The 22,855-nt window shown below is 44.2% G+C and overlaps 5 protein-coding genes across 7 annotated transcripts; 2 read left to right on the top strand and 3 right to left on the bottom strand.

Annotated features, from left to right (window-relative positions):
- Positions 1-130: 130 nt before the first annotated feature.
- On the bottom strand, positions 131-8,334 carry colgalt1a (collagen beta(1-O)galactosyltransferase 1a). Its single transcript, XM_084678741.1, has 12 exons — positions 7,956-8,334; positions 5,067-5,177; positions 4,685-4,802; positions 3,996-4,130; positions 3,505-3,709; positions 3,255-3,374; positions 3,026-3,102; positions 2,783-2,889; positions 2,481-2,613; positions 2,233-2,360; positions 1,697-1,903; positions 131-1,586 (listed from the first exon to the last, which is right to left on the bottom strand). Exons 1-12 carry the CDS (start codon positions 8,168-8,170, stop codon positions 1,319-1,321), a joined length of 1,824 nt encoding a protein of 607 aa, XP_084534867.1. The 5' UTR covers positions 8,171-8,334; the 3' UTR covers positions 131-1,318.
- Positions 8,335-8,471: 137 nt separating this feature from the next.
- Positions 8,472-11,324, bottom strand: pgls (6-phosphogluconolactonase). 2 transcript variants are annotated; one of them, XM_084678211.1, is made up of 6 exons: positions 11,235-11,324; positions 10,530-10,795; positions 10,335-10,442; positions 10,086-10,187; positions 9,287-9,427; positions 8,472-9,121 (listed from the first exon to the last, which is right to left on the bottom strand). In XM_084678211.1, exons 2-6 carry the CDS (start codon positions 10,791-10,793, stop codon positions 8,975-8,977), a joined length of 762 nt encoding a protein of 253 aa, XP_084534337.1. In that variant the 5' UTR covers positions 10,794-10,795; positions 11,235-11,324; the 3' UTR covers positions 8,472-8,974. The 2 variants fall into 2 exon arrangements, with proteins under 2 accessions (XP_084534337.1, XP_084534338.1); XM_084678212.1 differs by lacking the exon at positions 11,235-11,324 and adding an exon at positions 11,164-11,224.
- LOC146253328 (uncharacterized) lies at positions 11,064-13,209 on the top strand. The gene is made up of 4 exons (XM_084678209.1): positions 11,064-11,864; positions 11,949-12,024; positions 12,108-12,213; positions 12,458-13,209. Exons 1-4 carry the CDS (start codon positions 11,569-11,571, stop codon positions 13,108-13,110), a joined length of 1,131 nt encoding a protein of 376 aa, XP_084534335.1. The 5' UTR covers positions 11,064-11,568; the 3' UTR covers positions 13,111-13,209.
- A 1,466-nt stretch (positions 13,210-14,675) lies between these two features.
- Positions 14,676-19,210, bottom strand: LOC146253327 (uncharacterized). 2 transcript variants are annotated; one of them, XM_084678199.1, is made up of 4 exons: positions 18,655-19,210; positions 15,988-18,126; positions 15,684-15,759; positions 14,676-15,565 (listed from the first exon to the last, which is right to left on the bottom strand). In XM_084678199.1, exons 2-4 carry the CDS (start codon positions 18,034-18,036, stop codon positions 15,417-15,419), a joined length of 2,274 nt encoding a protein of 757 aa, XP_084534325.1. In that variant the 5' UTR covers positions 18,037-18,126; positions 18,655-19,210; the 3' UTR covers positions 14,676-15,416. The 2 variants fall into 2 exon arrangements, with proteins under 2 accessions (XP_084534325.1, XP_084534326.1); XM_084678200.1 differs by lacking the exon at positions 18,655-19,210 and adding an exon at positions 18,255-18,332.
- Positions 19,211-19,579: 369 nt separating this feature from the next.
- On the top strand, positions 19,580-22,804 carry LOC146253326 (uncharacterized). The gene is made up of 4 exons (XM_084678210.1): positions 19,580-20,033; positions 20,111-20,229; positions 20,306-20,414; positions 20,502-22,804. The coding sequence occupies exons 1-4, from the start codon at positions 19,757-19,759 to the stop codon at positions 21,107-21,109; spliced, it is 1,113 nt and encodes a 370-aa protein (XP_084534336.1). The 5' UTR covers positions 19,580-19,756; the 3' UTR covers positions 21,110-22,804.
- Positions 22,805-22,855: the final 51 nt, after the last annotated feature.

Here is a 22,855-nt window from a genome sequence, read left to right as displayed (position 1 = left end):
TATGTAATTGTTATAGGGGATAAAAATAACAGTGGCTCTAGAACAACACAGGCCTGAAACGTCACATCGAGTCATGATTTAGCTGTGAGGGCCACATTATCACGCTTTAGAAGAAACTTCAAGACACAACTCAGAACTAAAATATTTTATTCTTTGGTACCAGGACAGGTTAATGAGGATTTTGTCTGATAATCTGAAGTCAACTACAAACGCTACCCTCAAAGTGTTATTACCCAACTTAAACCGCATAAAAGTCTACAATGCTGGAGGTCCTAGGTTCCAGAGACAAGTACGTCCCAACAATAAATAACCCGGATGAAAAAGCAAAGCATCTTATATTTTGAACAGGCTTTTATCAAGTAGTTCACACCCAGAGAGCTCTGTTTTACACTCAACCCACTCTATGGAGAACTGACCGACAGAGTTTGGATGTGGCTGGGTGGAATCTGTGTGGGAATTTTATTGCCTTTGCAAATCATATGCCTTCCTAACCACAAAGTGTGAGGCGTTTACGGTGGTTGGTCTCGCCTATAACCCTAGCAGCCGTTCTGACGGTGGGGTTAGCTTGAAAACAGACAGGCAGAGGTTTCAGGGGAATCAAGGAATGCGTTATATCGAGTAGTACCGTAACTCAATTCTGAAGGGTTGACAGGGGGCCCAGAACTAAGCTTTAATTACTACTGCTTCATATTAATCTGCACGTCTTGTAGTTAAATGCTTTAAGGTGCACTCCTTTTTTTCTGGTGAAATATACTAAAAACACAGAAAGCAGCTTTTTAAGCATTTCCATGCAAAATACTCAAGCACACACACTTGGTTTAAAAAAAAAGAGAGAAAGATTTAAGCTTCAAAAAATCAAAAGAAAGCTGATTGCATCTCTTTCCAGGTCCAACCAGCATACAATACAAGAACACACATATTTTATAACGGTCTATTCTGCTCAGACTTTAAAATGTACAATGAGTAAGGCACTGGTGACATTGAAAAAATTCAAGAAACGTGATTGCAGTTCACTGGCCAATCAAAGACATGGAAATGTAACATTCGATCAAGACACTGAAATGTAACGGTAAACTCACATAACTGCACAAGAGCAGGGGGACTTGAACCACGTTGGTTCAAGTCAAGAACCAACATGGGAGTAGGTGTAAAAAATAAAATACTAATTAAGTTGCAACTGATCCCTTTTAGAACGGCCTCTTTCAGACAAATGAATTACCAATAATCCTGCAATTAAGCAGCAAAGTGGGGGGGGGGAAATGAAGCTGGTTCAGTAACAGTCTTCTGGTTCCGCGAGGCTCCTGGACTGATCTTTCTCTCATAGCTCGTCCCTTGCTGTGCTGTCCAGGGTGGACTGGAGGACATCAGAGTTCTGGGCTTCCGTGCTGATCTCCGCCTGCTCCTGGGTCTTCCCTGAGCGGCCCCTGTCCCAGTCCGTACGGACCTTCTCATTGTCCCACACGGTGGAGGTCTCCGTGTCGCTAATATAGCCTGGGTCACCTGTGTAATGGGTCGGGAACACCAGCAGAGGTTCTGCTGAGAAAGCCTTCAGGTCCCGGGTCTCAAACTGCTCCATGTAATCTGAGCTGGAGAAAAGACAGGAGATACTAGGGGTCACTGGATGGCTTTGGGAGAAGCAGCATCTGAAGGGACAGACAGGAAGTCGGGGCGCTTTAATCAAGCAGAAGAAACTTACACAGGATGTTTATTGTACATGACAGGGAGGAACTCATCCACTGGCAGCATCCTCTTTAAAGGCTCTGCTTTCAGGAGCTTCTGAGCGCCTTGTAATGACATCATATATCCCAGCGTCCAATAGGAGTAGTCCGCCTCTACCAGGTTATGGATATTGGGCACAGATTTCTCTGGGTGTTCCACCTGCATTCTCTTCCGTCCAATATAACTAGGAGATGGGAAAACACATCTCAAATACATCTTTCTAAAGTTGTAAAGGCAATGGTTGTGCTCAGCAAGATACTGTAGAGCAGAGGTCTTCACCCCTGGTCCTCAGGGACCCCCTGTACTGCACGTTTTAGATGTTTACCTGCTCCAACGCACCTGATTCAAATCAATGGGTCGTTAGTTACGCAGAAGCCTGTTAACGACCATTCATTTGAATCATGTGTGTTGGAGCAGGGAAACATCTAAAACATGTAGGGCAGGGGGTCCCTGAGGACCAGGGTTGAAGACCTCTGCTGTAGAGGATAGAGATAGAGAGAGAAAAAATCTTACATGAGGTCCCAGTCCAGATTCTGGCTGCTCACTTCCATCATCAGGTTCTGCAAGCGACGCTTAAAGAACACCTCAAAGCGCAGATCATCTTCAATCACCAAGGAGGTCTTCAAACCCCGCTCCACAATCTGAGCACAAACAAGACCCTCATCAACGTCTCATACATCCGTAAACTCTGGAGTTCATCCACAACAGCTCTATGACTCATCTCCTCAAGGTGAGCCGAGAGCCTAAACCTGGCAGCTCACCTCTTTCCAGATGTTGTGATGGGAGAGGAAGCATCCCAGCTCTCCCTTGGTCAGAGGGCGCCCATGGTAGGGGTCGCTGTAGCCTGGGAGCATGTGGATGCCCAGGTCATTAACCTCGCTGACGTTCATTGCTCTGAAATTGCACGAGAGACAGTCAAAAAAGGTGCTTTGAGAATGTCTGTCTGTCTGTCTGTCTGTCTATTGCCTGTCTGTCTGTGTGTGTCTGTCTGTCTGTGTGCGTGCAATGAAGCATTGTAAATGTACTGACGTCTGACTTGCCCAGACGCAGGGGGTTTACTTACGTGCCGTCCACAGCTGCGATAACCTTGCAGGCGATCTCCTGCTCATGCAGTGTACTTAGCATGCGATCCCTGCGGTCAGTTCTTCGCTGCAAGTTTATCATAAACACCTGCACACACAAGCCAGTGAGTCAACACATGCAATGCCACATTACCGAACAGCAGAGGGAGACATTAGCACCAAATGTAAGATTGGTAAGCACCCTTTTTGCAACCACCATCTTGAAAGGCGCCCACATTACTCACCTCATCAAAGCCAAGTTTGTCTGGTTGTCGTCTAGGGGCAGGTATGTATACGGAAGGCATCATTGGGGGGTTTCGCACTATAGTAAGAGGGAAGTTAGAAGGGTTTTACAAGAACGGAAGCATGCAACTGTCAACATGCACTCTGAAAGAAAAGAAAACAGAAGAGTTCAAAAGCATGCAGGAGAAAGGCTTTAGTTCCCTCTTTGCGCAATGTGTTTTTCTTGCATACCATTAACTTCCAACAAGGAATGCAGAAAACTGTCAGCTTCGTCCTTCAAGGAGTTGTGTGACCGCAATGGCACTGGGAAGTAGCCATAGGTTTCACTGTTGCATACAAACATTTGTACATCTAAGGAGAAAGGTGGAGGGAAAGTGTGTAAAGAAACAAGACAGTTACAGTAAAAAAAAAAAACCCACTTGGATATGCTACTACTATTTCCCATCCTCCCCTCCATGCACAGCATTATACAGTCAGGTACCTGCCATGCGAGCAGAGAAGGCAAATACAATAATGTCATCGAAGGCCCAGCTGTAATCTGGATGTGGTGGGTGGAAAGCCAGTTGCCTGGAAGCCTCCTTCCTCAGGTCTACAAGGAACATGGAGTGGACCATGGGCACAGCAAAGCAACCCTTTCGCACCTGCTTTCGTATGGGTATGTAGGCAGGAGTGCGCTTGTAGTAACCCTGAAAGACACAATGCACAACACAACCAATCAAGGACATTGCATTTGGCCTATCAAGCCCTCCCTCCCTCCCTCCCTCCCTCCCTCCCTCCCTCCCTCCCTCCCTCCCTCCCTCCCTCCCTCCCTCCCTCCCTCCCTCCCTCCCTCCCTCCCTCCCTCCCTCCCTCCCTCCCTCCCTCCCTCCCTCCCTCCCTCCCTCCCTCCCTCCCTCCCTCCCTCTCCCTCTCTCTCTCCCCCTCCCATACACACGCGAAATGGAAACACCAAGATCTACAAATGCACGGTACCTGGGAAGTCATCCCACACCAGAAGTTGGAATATGCGGCGCGGGACTCGAGCATGGGAGCCACAATGGTCTTGTTTTCACTGATGAGCTTCCACAAGACATTGGGGTTGGTCAGGAGGTTATCGCAGTCCACAGCCTGGGAACACGATGGAATGAGTGGGACGAAAGTAAGATTGAAGTGAGTGAAAAAGGGAAGATACATTACAGTGAAGATAATAGGTAACCTATTTTCAGAGCTTTGTGCGGCATTACTGTTCTCGAGTGACAACCAAAACAATCGGTGTCCCCATTCTGATTACAGCCAACAGAATCAGTGTCTGGAGGGGGAGGGAGCCTTGGCCAACATCACTGTAGATAACAGCCTTTCAAGAACGACATGACCTCAGCTGTGTTTACTCTGTATCATAATTATACAATGAGGTTCATGGACAATGTGGACCAAGTTAGGCTGGAGACAAATAACGCAGACCAAGGATCTGTAGTGCTTCTAAAGACAAGATGGACGGTCCTGTCTGCTCGTCAACATAAAGCCTGAATGATCTAGATTAGCCCCCTCTGAACCAGAAGTGAGACTGAAAGGCATGATTACACGGTCAGTTTCCAATTCCCTCCTGCTGTTTTGTGAATATGTTGTTGTTTTCCTGTTTCCTGTTGTTTGTCCCTCGGGACGACAGGCTCACGTGAACACACCAGGAAGTAGTCCGCCCACATCTCACGGGCAGACTCCAGCGCTGCCTGACGGAGCTTCATAACATGGGCGTAGCGCAGGTTCGTCCACTGTTTGGGACTGTCCTCGTCCTCATATCCTCTGACAAGAACAAAGTGGAGGAGGTCAGCGGGCCTATATCTAGTACATTTACATTTAGCAGACGCTCTTATCCAGAGCGACTTACAGTAAGTACAGGAACATTCTCCCTGAGGCAAGTAGGGTTAAGTGCCTTGCCCAAGGAAACAACATCATTTGGCACAGCCGGGAAATAGAACCAACAACCTTCTGATTGATAGCCCAACTCCCTAACCGCTCAGCCATCTGACCACATACACAAGCCCTTGCAATATGAGAGAAACTCACACAGGATCCTCCTGTGGCCTCCACTCCACATAGTGGTACAGGTTTTGTACTTTGATGAGCCAGTCCCGAAGAATGGCAGTAGTGTTGTCCACATTGTGGTCGGTCGCGACCCTGAAAACACAGGAACAAACCACAGGACGTATTATCAGTAAATCAAATACACACCAAAAAAAAACATAGCCTTAGAAGTGGATGTGGGTTATGGTGTGGCAGAGAATACCAAAAGACAATACCAGGGCTCGAATTGCATTACAGTACGTCCTTCTCAAAGGCCTATTGTCTGTGACTGTGTGAACCACCTCTAAAAGGATAAACAGAGGTCTTTGGGTGCTAAGCTAAAATATCCTGATGACATTCTCCGCTGAATCGAAAGCAATCGAACAAGCACGAACACAGGAGACATGCACGTCCACGGCTCGGGAGTTTTAGAAGTACAAACGCGAGACAAATGTATATGTGTGTGTACTGGCTTGCATGCCTGACACTATTCTGCTGGTTCTATCTCTGTTCCATCTAAGATCTCGTGTGCGCAGTGGGTCTTTGTGAGCCTGCCTGTGCTGAGACGCTATGCTATGGTGTTCCTGTTACAACACGACAAGACCTAGGGCCATTCACTCCTGAACCGTATAGCTCAGTTGAATGCGGTCTCCGGTCTTAGTTCCATTAGCAATGCTTCGTAGTTCTCAGCTGATGGCAGGCAGCCAGGTGGTTGTCAGGCCAAGCGGTGCTGATGTCACAGTGGTTTGTGAGAACACTGCAGCTCCCTGCTAAACCGCTTCTCCCTTCACCGTCAGCTGTCGGAGAAAGAACTCCTCGTCGCCAAACTCAGGATGGCAAGGCTCGCTGCTGATGTGCCACGGATTCAATCGTTCCGCTGCTCTCCAGGCATGGTCAACATTCCGCTCGACTTGCATCTGTTAGGACGCCGGATTACACTGACTGACTCACTCGGAGCATATGTCACCCCCCCCCCTGAACGCCTGTGTTCTGCTCTTCACTGGAAACAACGGGATGGGGAGACACGCTGGAGCCTAGCTACAGCTGTGTAAAGACACGTGTGGAAAGAGGCTGCAGAAACCTTAATTGTACTGTTGGTTGTATAAACACAACTTTAAACTGCTATGCCACCAGGAAGCTAGCTCTTCGATGACACGGGTGAGCAGTAGGCCTATTCATACGGAGGAGAAATTCAACTCTGTGAAACTCACCCCCCACCACCCCAAACTGAGAAGGGGTCTGTCTGCGAACTACAAGACAGGGGCAGAACGTGTAGGGGTGTAAGGGTGTCCTTGTAGAAGGAGGCATGTCTGGTCCTTTTCTAAATTCAAACTAAAGACCCACAGAAGATGTCCCTAACTCTTACCCTTTTGAAATTGGGATTAAAACCAGGCAGTGGGTTACTATCAAGTGGGTGTGTCTTCTCGTAGTAGGCGTTACTTGTACTGGGCATGTTTCTTCGTGTGTCTTGCTGTCTCACTGGCTGCAGATGGATGCACACCACACCGACCCCAGGAGTTAAACTCACTATGGATATCAGTATGGATGCCACTCACCCATACCATTGAAGAGCTTTTTGTAGGCGTAGCTGGTTAAAGCGGTGTGCCAAAGCAACTCGGTAACATGTATATCCTCTTAGCGATCCAAGCCAGACCTCTAGGCCTCTTCAGTCACGTGTTTTCAAAAGAAAGTCCAAGCGGAAATCAAAACGTTCAATTTCATTGTGTTCAAGCTTCTATTACTCAAAAGCAGTAGGACTTACAGGGGTCCTGACAACTGGTGAAATAATTTCAAAATGTCACCTTTCAAATGAGACCACAATCATGGATGTACTCCTAATGGTTCAAGAACAGCTTTCAATTTACTACAAGAGGATATAAACTGTTTATACTAGTTTGGAAATAGCCAGATGTGGCTTTATTTGCTTATAAGACATGACCAAACAAACCAGATACACATTTGTAAACCTGCCTTTTTTTAAATGAGCAAGAGACTTTAACTAGTAAAGGCATACTTGACTGTATTTTCCCACCTACAGTGTGTCCACACGACCACACTTAGTGTGCAACCCTCTACACACTGCAGTCCATTCATTGAATAGGTGAGTGAAGAATATTCTGGAAGAACATTCCTGTCTCCGCCAGACGGCTGCTAGCTAGAATAGGGTGACTGTTTGAGCATGTTGTTTGGATGTGAATAGTGAAACCCCCTCCCCCTATACCCCAAACCTTTCAGCCTGCTAGTTTCAGACAGATGTTTATACAGCCTAAACTCCGTTTTCACTTCCCATTCTAGTCCAGATCAGGGTTGCCCTTAAGGTAAAGGAGAAGGGAAGAGGACGTGCTATGTTTGCTACAGAATGCAGGGCCCCACACAGGCACATAGCTACAACGGTCTTGGATACAGTTAGGCAGCGATCCCTCTTTAAAACGCCCTTTGCACTCATCAGTGACTTTATTCGGCCGTCCATATTTTACACCTCAATTAGATTCCAGCTCCACCATTCAGGAGGAGCTTCTGTTATCCACATCCATCCATCTGACAACCCTTCACTGACATCACTGAGGTGTGTGTAATACGGCCTGGGGACTGATTGAGGAGGTTCTGGGGTGACAACAGGTAAATAAATAACATTCATTACACAAAGTTATACAACAGCAAAGTATTGACAGACCTGATAATAACCTGATGTAGATCTACTTACCCTTGCCTAAATGGTCACAGGCGAGCTGCATCCAGTCGTATCAAGTGATCAAATGATTATCTGAGTATGTGAGCTACACTAATACCGTCATAACGTTAACTAGTTTGTCCAGCTAAATAATCTCCATTCGCATTGCTGATTTTTGACCTGGCTGTGGATCGTGAATGACGATTGTGCCGATGACTTACCATAGTGCAACGCGGTCTTTCGGGTAATTTAGTCGTTCAATAGTTCCAAGGAAATAAGGCAAAGAATGTTCTGAGTTTCGGCAGATGAGAGCAATCAGTACACGCGGGGCGAGAAGGGGGGATTCGGGGCTCCAACGCTCTTCTGGAAAATATCCTTGGGCTGGTCCGGAGAGGAGAGTTAGGAGGGTGGGCAGCAGTGAGATGAAGCGGTGCATTTCTAAGGACAATCAGGTAGTATGTAAAGCGCCTTACAAACCAAACATAAAAAAGCAACACGAAAATTAAAGCAATAGAATCTATATGCGTATATTGAAGTCCTTTCTCAACAATTCGCCAAATAAATTTAGCACCACTGTGACAACACTGCAAAGTCGTGTTTTAAAGGGGATGTGCCTCTAAAAAATTAAAGGGGACGGGCTTCACTGCAGTGCTGATGTAGCAGGAAGGATTTGCTACAAGTTTAGGATGAATATCCTACATTCCATATTGGGTAGCATTTATGACCACACCCACAAGTAATGTTTTACATGTTTTAATATGAATTTTTATTAGTAATTTCCTCAATTTGCATACAATAGTTGCTCATTGTTCATAAACCTGCAATTAAACCTGTATAACATCATTAAAACCTGTTCCAGCTTTACAGTAGCCACACAAAGTTAAATTAGTGGAGACAAAACTATGATGTTACCTTCGCAATACAACTTCTTCACGTAAAACATCACAACATTCCCTAACACAGGGTACATAGAGGTCTACTCGTGTATTTCATGGAAGTACAAGCAACCTTACTATACACTTGTCATTAGAGCAGTAAAGTAGGCCTACAAAACCAACCTTAAAATAATGCTTTCAGAGGTTCTGAGAGAAAATACTTTCAATCCTCGTAAATTCCCTAGAACAGTCCTGACTACTTTTTGCTTGTAATCTATATCCATACTCATACCCGTTCTTCAAGTGGAAACTATACTGGAATGATAGAATGATGGGTACTCTACTGTCAGGTTGAAAGGCAGTTGTTAGAGTTTTGCCCCTGGTCCTGGTCTCTCTACCTGGAGAGTGAGGGAGGCAGCTGCTGGGTCATCTATAAGCCAGAGCAGCTCACCGTGGGTGGGAACAACCAGAGCTGCAGGAAGAACTGGGCCTTCCCCACCTTCTAGCACTTGCTGTGAAAGAGAGAAATACTGTTGAATGGGAAAACCTGTACTTTTCATATACTTACATCTACTAAATTGTACGCAAACATTCTGTCATTTTAAGTGAGTAAAAGTTGTAGGTCTTGATAACATACTCCTCACAGTCTCCCGATAAATGGACACTGTATACTGTACCTTTAAAACAGTTGCTTTGCTGCCCCCTGTTGACACAAAGACCACACAGCGAGCCGAGTTCACCACAGGAAGAGTCATGGTCACACGCTGCGGTGGCGGCTTGGGCGAGTCGCTGATGGGAGCCACAATCTTCTCAGTTTCCTAAAAGAATTGGTACACACAAACCCATGTCACCATCAAATAAGTACACAGAGCCACCCGAGAGTAGCAACGACAGTACCACAAGACAGACAGTCAAAATACAGTACACTACGGATGAACTTGATTGACATGGACATATAACGAAGTTCAGAGTAAACACATGGATGAACCACACAATCATGGTATGTTGTCTTAAATAATACGATCAACATAGTGTCTACTCGTGTAAAAGAACATATCAAGAACCACAGCAAAGAGTATGGCTTGGCTCCAAATCTAAATGAGTTTGTGGAGATAATATAAATGCACGGTTTTAACGTGTCTAATTTAGCTCATGATTCTGAGGAGTGGCTGCGATGAATATGTACATTATGTTGAGGCTTTCCTCTCCATTACGAATAATTGCTCTTTTGAAGTCATGCATTTCAAAACAGCAGCAATTATAAAGGACTCCAACAGATAGGAATACATCTAAAAAGCCTTAATTGTGACCAGATGATGGAACGCCTCAGCTAATTACATTTCTCTATTCATACACAGATGAGACAGTAAAAATCAAGGCCAAAGATATGATGATAAACCTGTCTACCCATGTATCTGTTCTTCAGTTGTACTGAATGTCATCCAATCTAGAGCAGTTTGAACGATTTTGCCTCACCTCCAGGAGAGGGTGGTCGGGAAAGAGAGAGCAGGTGTGTCCATCAGGGCCCATTCCTAGCAGCAGCATGTCAAACATGGGAATATCCTCCTGTGGGAAGGTCTACACATCCAAAACAAAGACCTTACATGCAACACTCTTTCACCCATGTAATGACAAAATATTACTATAATAAAGGTTAGGTATTATCGTACTTCTTTTGACGTGTACATTTAGGCTGATGTTCAAAAGAAAAATGACTGTGTCTACCTCCTTCAGTTTGCGGGTGTAGTCTTCAGCACACTCCTCAACTGGTAAAGATGGATTGATGGCCAAGACCCCACTATCAGGGATATTGACTTTGGAGAACAGCTGATTCTGTGTGGAGAAAAGTGAAATTACCCAGTGGTGGTTTGAAAATATAGCCAAGTGTGGGTGCTATTTTACCTTTACTTCTTACAATACCTTGTATAGTCCATAGGTGCTCTCTGGATCATCAAATGGTACCAGCCTCTCGTCACAGAAGCCTACGACCCATTTGCTGCAGTCTAGTTGGGGCAGAGCAGGCAGCTCCTTGCCGAGCATGGACACCAGGCTGCCCCCAGAGAGACCCAGGGAGAATCGCCCATGAGACGAGATGGCCTTGTCAGCCCGACAGGCCACTAGATGAGCCAGCACTGGGCCGAGCTCTACCGATGAAGGGAAGGACACAACTCTTCTTCCTGACATTTCTGACAGAAGGGAGGTAAAGTTTGGGTTAGAGGTAAAGTTAAGGTGGACAGCCTGCTGTTGAAGAGTGTGAGCACTGCTCGTTCTGTACACTTGTATTGGCAGGGAAGTGTCCATTGCCACATTGTTTTGCAATTCACAATGACATTGCAGATATTATCCCTTTGACGATGCGTTTCAAGTTAATCAAACAATGCATACTTGTCTAATTGAATACGTTCATAGGCTGCTAGTTAATTTGTAATTCACTAATTATACAGCTAACCTGGGTTTGCTATATTCTGTAAATGATGCAGCTACTGCCTGCCTAGCTACAGTCTGAAAGACGAGAGAAACGAATCACCAAATAATGAATACAGATCATTCATACGTTGAATGCATGTGATGCAAAAAGTTCTTCCTTTTTCTTTCGTTAAGAAAGACGTTATGAGTGGGGTTTACCTTGTATCGTGTTTCAGGATTACTGTCGGCAAATAATCAGTTTCACTTCCTGAAACGTTTCTTCTATTGCATTATGGTCATTGTAGTATTTTGTCATCACGTCACATGTTGTAATTTACCTTCCGTCCTGTAGAAGGAAACCATGTGTTTTAATGTGCATTTTCGCCTACTCTAGTCGGGGCAATCTAAAGAAGAAGAATAAAAAGAAGAAGTCAGGGCACTCAGATGATAACATTATCTTAAATATCTGTCGCTTCTGGCAACGATATCTGTACGTCATTATTTTGAGAAGCTAAAATACACTCCACAGAATACAGAAAGGGTCATTAGGAAAATGTCTTCAATTTTTTCATTTCAATCACAGCTCCTTTCCATCATGGATTCTCTATCAAAAACAGCTGTGTTAGAAATTAGCAAACTGGTCGAGATCGAATCAAAGGTATTGAAGCTCGAAATAACTCGAGGCCGGAATGAAATTACATCGCTTACAGACAAATTGCAGCTGATGGAAAAATTGCTTTGGTCTGCACAAGAGCAAAAAGATGTTGCAGACAAACAGGCAAAAACACCAACTAGATTGAACGTTGGTTCTGAGAATTACTCTGGATGGACGAGTCCTTTAATTAAAAGGTTAGCGAAGCTAAATCCGTGGGTTAAGAATGAAAATTATGACATAGCCTACCCTGTCTAATATAGGCTGTTCTTATATCTTAGAGATAATTCGACGGAAAGCGGTTGTTCTCCATCTGACCACACTTTCGTTCCAGATGCTGACTTAACTTTTGGTGAAGTGAGTTCTGAACTGTGATAGGCTATGGCCAATATAGTATGTTAACAAATGGTGCAATTTTAAAACATGTTTTTTCTCTACAGCTGCCCTCATACTCAACGAGAGTCCAGCCAGAGTTGACCGTGATAAAAAAAGAGCCGTCAGAAGTCGATATAGGAAACTGTGAGACAAATTTGCAAAGCGAAAAGAGTGAGTGTCAATGTTGTAAATTGAATCAATCCAGTCTTAGCCAGGTGTACAGTAGGTCCTTGGCAAGGGCATTACATAGTCTTAAGTCGAATAACTAGCCTGCTATTACAAGTATGAAGGCAATATTATGCAGCATTCTATAATTTACTTATGAAAGCAAAACGTAGAATAATATTAATACATAATAATAATAATAATAATAATAACAATAATAATAATACATGAACTTCTGTTTTCTTAACAGGTACTATTTCACTTCCTGCAGATGCAAAGAAATGTCCAGATGAGCATCAGCTTTTTAAAGACAACCTGGTTGAAGTGCATGTGCCTGCTGGGAACCTTGTAAACCAGAGCACTCAGTCCTCTTCAACAGCAGGACCAGAGACATTGGACACGTGGTTTTCCTCAACATGCTTAAGGAACCCAAACACAAATCTCACAGATACACACTTAGATTCAATTCCAATGACAGGAAAAAGTTGTGGCAGACATGCTGTCCCACAAAGTTTCAGTATGGCAAAGAACATGAAGATGAACAATTTGAGAACCCCTCAAATACAGAAAAGATTTGGCTGCATGCAGTGTGGCAAAAGCTTCAGATGTTTTAGTCAGCTTGAAATCCATCAGCGAAGTCACACAGGAGAGAAACCATATAGATGCACTCTTTGTGGGAAGCGGTACGCACAGAAAGGTCATCTTTATACCCACCAGCGTACGCACACTGGAGAGAAACCATATCGTTGTCTTGTGTGTGGGAAGGGCTTCATACAGAAATGTACTCTAGACATGCATCAACGCACTCACACAGGAGAAAAACCTTTCATTTGCTCACAGTGTGGAAAGGGGTTTACCAAAAACTGTAACCTCACAAAACACCTTTCCATACATGCGCTTTGACATTAAACGAACAGCTCGATTCTACACAGCTTGACGCTTAAGAACATTTGGCTCTGTCCAACAGTAGTGGCAGCTATTTACTGACATGTATTTGTGGTGTTGTCACTAACTCTTAAGTAAATGCTTGCATCAATCATGTTTTTTGCTCAACTATTTGTAGTGACCAAAAAGACAAGTAATAGTATTATACATTTTTATATCAACAGAAACAGTACTACCAACAATCACGATGGTACATTCATTATTGCATCAGTAAGGATGGATAGATGCACCCACAAGCCAAATTATTCAGGTTGAGTGGATAGGAAATTAACCTGTTTGCCTATATTTGCTGTGACTTGTTTTTAATAAAAAATGTATATTTATAATTTTTTCATTAAGATTTTATGATTTCCACACAGGTAACTTGAATTTATTCACTGTACCTGGCCTGAAAGTTATAGGCTAGCATGGTCTATACACCACAATGCTGTATGAATGGGCTCCATACAGCACTGTGGTGTATAGGTTCAATAGATTTTTGATTGACGGTGTCTATGGGGTCACCCTGCCAATTTATCATCGCAGACCAAATAGTAATATAAACTAGCTCAAAATTGAACTGCTGCTCCATTTGAAGAATTGCACTTTTGTTTATAATAGACTACCTATCATGATCAAATGTATAAAAGTTTGTGTTCATCACGTAGACGACCTATCACTTCGAGCGTTAGTAGAAGCCCTTTCTGAAAAAATCCCCCACCCAAACCTTTCCACTGGAAAGCGTTTTAATTTGGGGCGAGCGAGCGAATGCTATGTTCTAATATACAGGGTATAGGCAGAGCCCGTTTACGGCCCATATTAGACATTCTCTGGTATAGGCCTATTTGTACTGACACAGGGTGGGTGTAAGCAGCGTGTTGCAAATGTCTGCGCAGTATGCGCATGAGTTCTGAAATATATGTCCTCTGATTGGTCATCAGTGTGGACACAAAAGTTGAGCTTTTCTCTTATTTAAGTTTGTAGGCTTTTACGAACGGTCAAAAACGTTTTAATCATATAAATATATTTTAAATGCATTCAGACATTTTAAGGATTCAAAAGCACAGGCACACCGAAAATTCCTGTCAGGAATTGCATTAAAACGTACCACACAGTCAGTACTATAGACATAATAAGTTTTTATTATGTCCATGGTCAGTACGGCCAGAGAATGTTTAATAGGGGAGAACTCACACTCTCGGAAAACTTCCGGGTTCTGAACTGGTTGCAGTTCCACCCTAGTTCCATATGAGAGCGCTAACGGTCCAGTGCAGAATGAATGGAGTCTATGGAACTATACCCTCAAAATCCACTTTTCTCATGATTTAATTTTTCGTCTAGTAATTTGAATGTTGAAAGGGGAGGCAAAAAAAATACACACTGCTGGGTGTTAGAAGTCGCTTTAAAGTGTCAATGACGTCATACACATCCTACGACCAGAGATACTGCTTTACGGCAAGCTCTGGTCACTTCCTTTTTTCTCTCGAGGCACAGCTGACAGGTTAAGCTCTCCCTGTCAAATACACATGCCAGAAAGAGTTTTGGCTTGCTAATGTTGTTGCAATGTTGCTAATGTTCTGACATTATGGTTCCGCTAGAGAATGTCCAATATAGTCTACACACTTAAGTACATCAGAATCTTATAACCTTTCTTTTTCTAAGTCAACGCATACTTACCTGTGCTATAGCTTTGTTAGGAAAACAATCAGGACTGTTACACTCCAACTGTAATATAACTACTTTATTGACAATGATCAGATACAGTAGAGTGTTCCAGATGGTAGTGAGTCTCTGTGATGGTCTTCTACTGATATCCACTCAGCCCAGCGAGTTCCAGCCAGGAGAGAAAGACCTAGTCCTCGTCCATACTGCTCAAAGTGGCTGGCTCCTGGCAACGTTCCTTCCGTTGTCCGGGAGAAAGTGGGCCAGGAGACCTGCAGGGTAGAAGAACAGAGAAGCAGGAAACCAGAACAAACATCCCACATCAGCCTCCTGGAGAGCATCCAGGCCCTGTGTCCAAGTGTCCTGGAGCAAGAGTCACCCAAGCTGCTCCCCATGAACAGGCTAGCCTTGCATGGCAGCTCCCTCGCTGTGGATGTGTATGAATGGGTGAATGAGAGGCATAATGTAAAGTGCTGTGGGTGCCAGAGAGAGAGAGAGAGAGAGAGAGAGAGAGAGAGAGAGAGAGAGAGAGAGAGAGAGAGGGAGAGGAAGGTGTGTGTGTGGGAGAGAGAGCCAGCCAGCCCTTTACGTTGCTGGATACTTAAACGTATCAGTAGGCCGTCCTACTGGCTCCAAGACATGTTTAATGTCTTGACGATGGACTTTTGAAGCGCACGAAACATTCGTACGTGTAGAGGACGTCTAGGGGGCTCCTGGTTGGTCTTGTGGTCCTTCGACTGCTCCAGATTGGCAGGCGAACCACACATAGCCCCTGCGACAAGATCACATTTTAAATTGGTGAATTCAAAGAGCTTTGTCAGAGTAAGTAGCCCAATCTACAGGATCACATTGTGATTCATTAAGGATGACAAGCAGTGGTGGTCGCTCACCAGGTGTGACGTGAGAGCTGGGGGGAAGCTCCTCCTGGGCTGAGGGCTTCTTGGGCTCTGTCTTTCTCTTCAGAAACTGCAGAAAACACAGAACATGCTGGAATCTATGGAAACTATATGACAACACCTCTCAGTCCACAAAAGCATCAAGATTAAGAACAACAACAGCCACTCAGTCCCAACAGTGCCTCTTCATTCTATACTTGCTCCATTACATGAATAGCCGACCCATGGTGATTCGTTCTGTACTCATATAATATACTATAAGCTCTGCTCTATAAGCTCTATTACATAAATAACCCACCTTGTTCTTGAAGAGCTTGGCTTTCTTGCTCCACCAGTTCAAGCGCTTCTTCTGCTTTTTTGTCTCTCGTGAAGAGGTTGACGCTGTCCCAGCATCGATCACCGCTGCAGGGCTTAGCTCACCGAGATCTTCCCCAGGACACGGAGCTGCAGCACCAGACTCACAGAGAGTGTCCATCACCCTCTCCATCAGGATCCGGACTGTGCGGTCCGGGCTCTCCTGGCAGGCCAGGCTGGAGGTCGAAGGAAGGTTCACTTCCAGGCTCTTCTGCAGCTGACCCTTAACCGAGCTCTCAGCAAAGCTTTGGATGAGCTCCTGTCTGGAGGGTATCGGGGGGATGATCTGAAATGCACGATCTTCGAGAGCCGACAGCTTGTCTGCAGCTCTCTGCAGGGTCGTCAGCGTGCTGTCATAAAGGAGCTGGCTGGAGGAGTGGACCTGCTCCCAGAACTTTATGCCACCAGATCTGATCTTTGTTGATGCCTTGTGCTGCTCAACTACCTCATGGAGATCGTCCAGGATCACACCAAGCAGATTCCCACAGTTCTCAGAGGAGACCAGCAGAGATGGACGCTCTGGGCTCTCTGGATTTACCGCATGAGGTGAGCCATGAGGGTTTGAGGGCTGGCGAGAGAGCTTCTGAGTTGCTCTCCTCATGGCCTGCTGGAACAGATCTTTCCCTTTGGTCGCATACTCTTTTATGATCTCGCCCACTCGCGTGTCATTAGAGTGCCCAGCTGCGGGTGAGCCCTGAGGACATAAAAAAATCAAGGTCTCTTGGACCTCGGTGGTTCTGTGTCCACTCCCTGGCAGAAGGGTGTCAACGAACAAGGAGCGGTAAATGTGGGAAAAGGACAACTCCGGCCGCCTTAGGATCAGCGAATGATCCAAGATGGCTGAGATGCCTTCGATCAGCTCATCTATCTCCACTTCCTCTATGCCCTTGTTTAGACAGGCCAACATCTGTTCGTTGGCCAGCTCCTGGAGTTTGGTCAAGCCTTCATTCTTCACGCTCTCCCGATAGCAGAACTCACTGCTTATGGCTCTGCAGGCAGCTGTCACCGTGTCGACAGACCGGATCAACAGAAGCCTGATAAGAGATGGGGGCAAACTTTCCAGAGACGTCTCGTTCATCAAAGAGACGCTCTCGTCCGCTGTCACATCTCCCATCCTGGAAGAGCTCACCAGGGGGGTCAGTTTGGCCGCTGCCTTGCAGACCATCTTCTTGGCTGCAGAAGAAACATCCAATGCGTCCCATCCTGTGAGAGAGGATCTGTTCCCTGCTCTGGATGTTGAAGACTGGCTTTCCAGCAACTCAACAGCACTTTTGATGGATTTGATGATCTCTTCGACCAGGTCACTGGCCATGGAATGTCCATAGCGACCACTCCCCAGATAAGGGATCAGGACCAAATCCTCAGTTTGTCCTTGGCTGGATGGCGATTTGGACGAGCCCTCCTTCCTACACGGCCCAAACTGCTCCTCCAGCTTCAGCTCCACAGCCTGGACAACGTTGGTCCTCGACATGGTGGTCAGGAGCTCTCCGAGGGACCTTCCCGAAGACCGACTGCTGCTCCCTGACGTCCTCAGCAGCGGTAGAGTCTGCACGTCGGCACAGACAGCAGAGAGGAAGTAGCTCACAGATGAAAAAACAGGCCCTTGAGCTTCTTCTTGGAGGGCGGCCCTGGCTGCCAGGACGTTGCCGATGACCGCCTCGATTACCTCAGCTGCCACAGAGCCCAGACTGGCCTTGGCCTCCACCTGCAGATCCGGAGAGGGGGTTCCACTGTGTCTGCTGGCTGTGCCAGGGCGCATTTTCTCCACTCCACTGACGCCCTGGGAAGTGGACGCAACCTCCAGGGCTTCCAGCTGGTCTTTTGACCCAGTGGCAGGAGGGGGAAGATCCGACGGCTCGACCAGGTCCATGTCCTCCAAACTTAAAGGCCTCACGGTCAACACCATGCTGAAGGTCCCCTTGTCTACAGACAGACTCCCCTCTCTTCCCTCATTCACCTCGGGCTGAGATGAGTCTGTATTATTTTTCTCCATGTCTCTCCCTCAAAGACTACCTCAGGTCCACGACTTGCTGTGACAGTCTGATTTGAGAGTGAGGCTTTCACACCCCTGTGAAAAGACAGACTTTTCCAAAGAACACAGAGAATATAATTACTTTTAATAATCTAATATATCTACTTACATATCTACATGAAAATCATTTGTCTTGGAAATGTAAACCTTTAAGGTGCAAAACAATGGGACCATATTACATTATAATATTTCTGTGTTCCAATACGAATTTGTCAAGGTTAAGGCGTTGCTGTGATCTAAATCCTTGTCCAATAAAATGTTTACGTAAAGCTGAGCACTGTGATCAGAACGGCATGTATTTGATGAATTACGTCATAATACAGCAACGTCATCAAACAGCAGACGTTGAAATTTGAAGATGGCTCTATTGACTTTTCCAAAACACACAGAGAATAGGCTACAATAACTTTTTCAGAATAATGTATAATCTACCTTTACATCTATCTACCCAAGATCATCATCTTGAAAATGTAAACCTTACAACTTGAAAAAAGTCTCCGTATCTTCCTTACAACTTGAAAAAGTCTCCGTATCTTCCTTACAACTTTAAGGTGCAAAACAATCTGAACATTAACTTACATTATAATATTTCTGTGTTCCAATACAAATTCGTCAAGGTGAAAGCGTCGTAGAGATCCAAATCATTGTCCAAGAAAATGTTCAACAAGAAATGAGAACAGTGATCAGAACGGCCTTTTATAGTTTAATTGATGAATTACGTCATAATACAGCAAACGTCATCAGACAGCAGATGGCGCTCTTTACACCCGGTCTGTTTAGAGTCCAGGCCGTGGTCTGTTATCACTGTTAAACCGGGGAGTACATTAAAGTGAAGATAAACTGTTTTAATCACGTTTTGAAAAGTGAAAATGTGTACCCCCCACCACACATTTTGTATCAAGAAAAAAATATATAACAGCGGTATCCACAGTTATATGGGGGGAATTCGGGTAATCTGGGACATCAGGTAATGTGGGACACCTAAATTAGATCGTTTTCTTCTCTGCTATGACAATATCTCCACAGAAGTTTGATTAATATCCTTAAACAGGGCTTGGTTCCGCTTTGGATGACATCAAGCGGGATCTCTGGTCGTAGTCAGTCCTTCAATAACCAATCAGCATTCATTAGCAGAATGCTAGCTTGTTTTGGGCAACAACGACTCCCCTTTTAAGAAATATAAATCAAAAAGTTAGTACTCGTTCATTCAAATTTCTATCCATGTTTAACATGCACAAACTACAATCAAATCTGAGATTTCTCAACGATAATCAGGCGAGAGAGATCAATTTAGCCATTTCGCTCCATAAACTCCCATTCATTTTGCACTCGACCGCGATCACCCCCAGTGGAACTCTGGTGTAACTGCAATACAATTCGGTACAAGTGGACAGGCTCTCCTTAAACAGGATTTGGTACGGCTGAAGTTTGGGTGTTTGTCTCTTTAAAAGGCAGTTCCCACAATCCTCACAACGTTAGAAACATGTTTTGTATGCCGGTGAACGCCGAGGCTCTTAACCGGCGAGGAAGAAGTTAAGCATACATACTACTATTGCGACCCGCAAAAGGGCCGCCGGCACATCGGTATAAATCGTGTAACTGTCCTTGATGTTTGGAAAAAGGTACAATTCTCCTCAGCCGGTTGCCAGTAACCAGTTAATGCTACTATATATATATAAAAATGAATACCATGGTTAATCGTGGAATTTTTCAGGCTCAATTAGCAGTAATTATGGATAAACTAACCAAAGCTGCGGTTGCTGAAATTGGAAAAGTGGCCGATGAGTGTTCCGCTGCGATGCATTCTGAAGTCTTTCAGCACAAGAATGAGATTGAGGCACTGAAGAAAAAATGCTATTTACTCGAGATTGAATTAAGGGCTTCGAGGAACACACACCATAAAGCAAACGGTCCGAGTGGGATTCGGGCATCTGATGAATTTAATCCTCTCCACAGGGGTAAATGATCTAGTTCAGCTATCAAAAATTTCAACGTTCCTTGAACAATGATACTGATCGGTGTTTTCATTTCACAGAGGCGCCAGTTGCCATAGATGGTGTGTTTGGAAAAGACTGGTGTATGAACCTATGGAAAGAAGGCAAACCTCCTCAACAAGAGTCGGTGGCATCCGACAGCTTGACAGATGTAACCCAGGTAAGTTAATGCTTGGTTTTGTGATCTCATGGTATGGAAAATTGCGAGTTAACTCAATACCTTGCTGTCCTTTTAGGCAATAAACTTGATCGACAACGAGCCTGAACTGATCTTTGTCAAAGAGGAGATGTTTGAGGACAGACCAACAGTCCAACAGCAGAAGGGACTTGCAGAGGACAGAGAAGGTAGGCTGATGGTTATGATTAAGTCATTAAAAAGTTGCGTTTTGGACTGGCAATGTATTTCATGCTCTTTCCTTTAAAAATGGACAGGGTGTGTATCAGCTGTGGATGGCATGGCAGTGGGAGCAATTGAAGATCTTCATCTCTATGAAAGTGGCATCAACCCATTTCCAATGCCTACTGACATCCGACAGGAACAAGGCGCAGCGTCCACATCTATGGAAAACCTAATAGAAGAACCATGTCTAGCTACTCACACAGACACAGCAGCAGACCCTATTACTGGGGAGGACATAGACTTCCCAGGGAATATGAATATAGATACTGCAAGAAAACCGACACACTTTCACAGACCAGGAAAGGACCAGAAGCAGTTTGACTGCTTGTTTTGTGGGAAGAGCTTTAGTTACATGAGCTACTTGAAAGTCCACATCCGACGTCACTCTGGAGAGAAGCCTTTCTGCTGCACGGTTTGTGGCAAGAGGTTCGCTCAGAAAACGTATCTGAAACTGCATCAGCGCACCCATTCAGGAGAAAAGCCATACAGCTGTATGGAGTGTGGAAAAAGTTTCTCCCAGAAAAGCTCTTTGAATGTACACATCAGAAGTCACACAGGGGAGAAGCCATACAGCTGTGTAGATTGTGGAAAGAGTTATGCCTATAAGCATGGGTTTAACCAACACCAATGTTTCAACTGATAGAAATAGTAGCCTAGATTAGTAATAAAAAAACACGACAGCATCTGTAGAGAAATGAGGGTGTTTTTTATTGAGATGTCTTCCACAATGGGAACATTGAGGCCCTGTAAAGTTATTGCTAAATAATATATATCCTTGCCGGTTAGGTCATAAATACAAAAGTTTTTAACAAATCTATTTTAACAAAAACATATGTTCTTGAGTTGAGTCCATTGAGGTTTCTATGAGTGTGCACGTAATATGCGAATTCGATCCATTGCTTAGGAGGGACACATGCTGATTGCTAATATGTGGTATCGATCTGAGGAGAATAGAAAAGAGTTCACTTGTTTAATTGATGGAATGTTCTGATACTGAGATGAGGTCACTCAACCTGTTGATCCAAGAAATTCAGTATCTGTGACAATCCTTTAAATACAAATGGAATTCTTATCTTTTGTGATTATTGTAGTAGGTATAAAAAAAAAAAAAAAACTAAATAATTATTAAATTGGTCAGATGAGCCCTTGTGTTATCTTTGGGTCATTGTGACGTTTCAGATTTCAGTCATTGTGACCCCCCCACGTGTTGTGACAATTTTACCTCATATAAAAATAAAGTGAAGCATTTTTTTTACCGTCAGCGTTGTCTCACACGAAGTGCGAAGGTAAAAAGAAAATGCTTTTTATTAGTTTTTGTATTGGGTAAAGTTGTCGCAGCACAACGATGGGTCATTGTGAACCTTTGGGTCATTGTGACCCGAAGGCAGCACAAGGGTTAGATTAGATGCAACTTTATAGTCATTTTGCACAGTTTGAATGCAGAGCCATTGAAGCTAGAAGACCCAGACCAGATAGACTGAGCTGGATCACAATGACCCGAAGATAACACTATCTAATGATTTAAGATAATGACAATAGGGAAGTGGAACAATGCAATAACCAGCGCTAGCTTGTTGAGAAGTGGAACATGCAACCGTACAGTGTAATGAAATCTGAGACAATAAACAATAAACAGACATACTAAAGTACAGTATAAATGACTTTACAGGGTCTTTAACGTTACTGTTTTCTACAACAAACACTGCCTTCTTTCTTTATCACAAGATCAACTTAAGGGTTGTCCACACAGACACTTTTCCATCTCACAAGCATTTATTGGAATAAAAAAAGTTCAACGTGTCTTTCTGGAGCAGGCAGTAGCCTGTTCTTGTTTCCCACATGACAGATGTTCCAGTGGAATAGAGGCCAGTCATGTAGCCTACTGTGCTCTGGGTGAAAAGTTGTGCAAATTATTGATAGGATGATTCTTCTCATTTGCCCTCAGAATTTGCCAAAGACAAAACTAAATTCACAAGATGTTATCATAAGATAAAGATCCCAAAAGCAGGTACTGTATGATACACCTGGGCAAACCAAATAATCTACATTACGTTTGTGTGTATTACCAGCATTTAATTTCAGTCTTCAACATGGATATCTTTTTATGATTTCCTTCTCCGAAATATTTTCTGTAGTTTCAGTTCAAAAGGACCATGTCAGCTGTATCAAAGGATAAGGTCCTGTACTGTAATGTCAAATCTGTGTCAGAAATATACAGTATGTGCTAGTTTTTGATTATTTTATTTTAATTGTGCTGAACATCCTGTTTTCATTTTTTTTTCATTTTCGCAGAGATTACCCACCAGTGAATAAAAAAAAGTATTTGCCTGAAAAATCATTGGCATAGTTATTTTACTCTATAATACTTGTTATGGTGTTTGTGCGT

Source organism: Hypomesus nipponensis, chromosome 17 (assembly GCF_054491055.1).
Source record: "Hypomesus nipponensis isolate SF chromosome 17, ASM5449105v1, whole genome shotgun sequence".
Taxonomy (NCBI): domain Eukaryota; kingdom Metazoa; phylum Chordata; class Actinopteri; order Osmeriformes; family Osmeridae; genus Hypomesus; species Hypomesus nipponensis.
The sequence above is the reverse complement of the archived record's forward strand: the minus strand, read 5'-3'. Positions and strand labels throughout refer to the sequence as shown.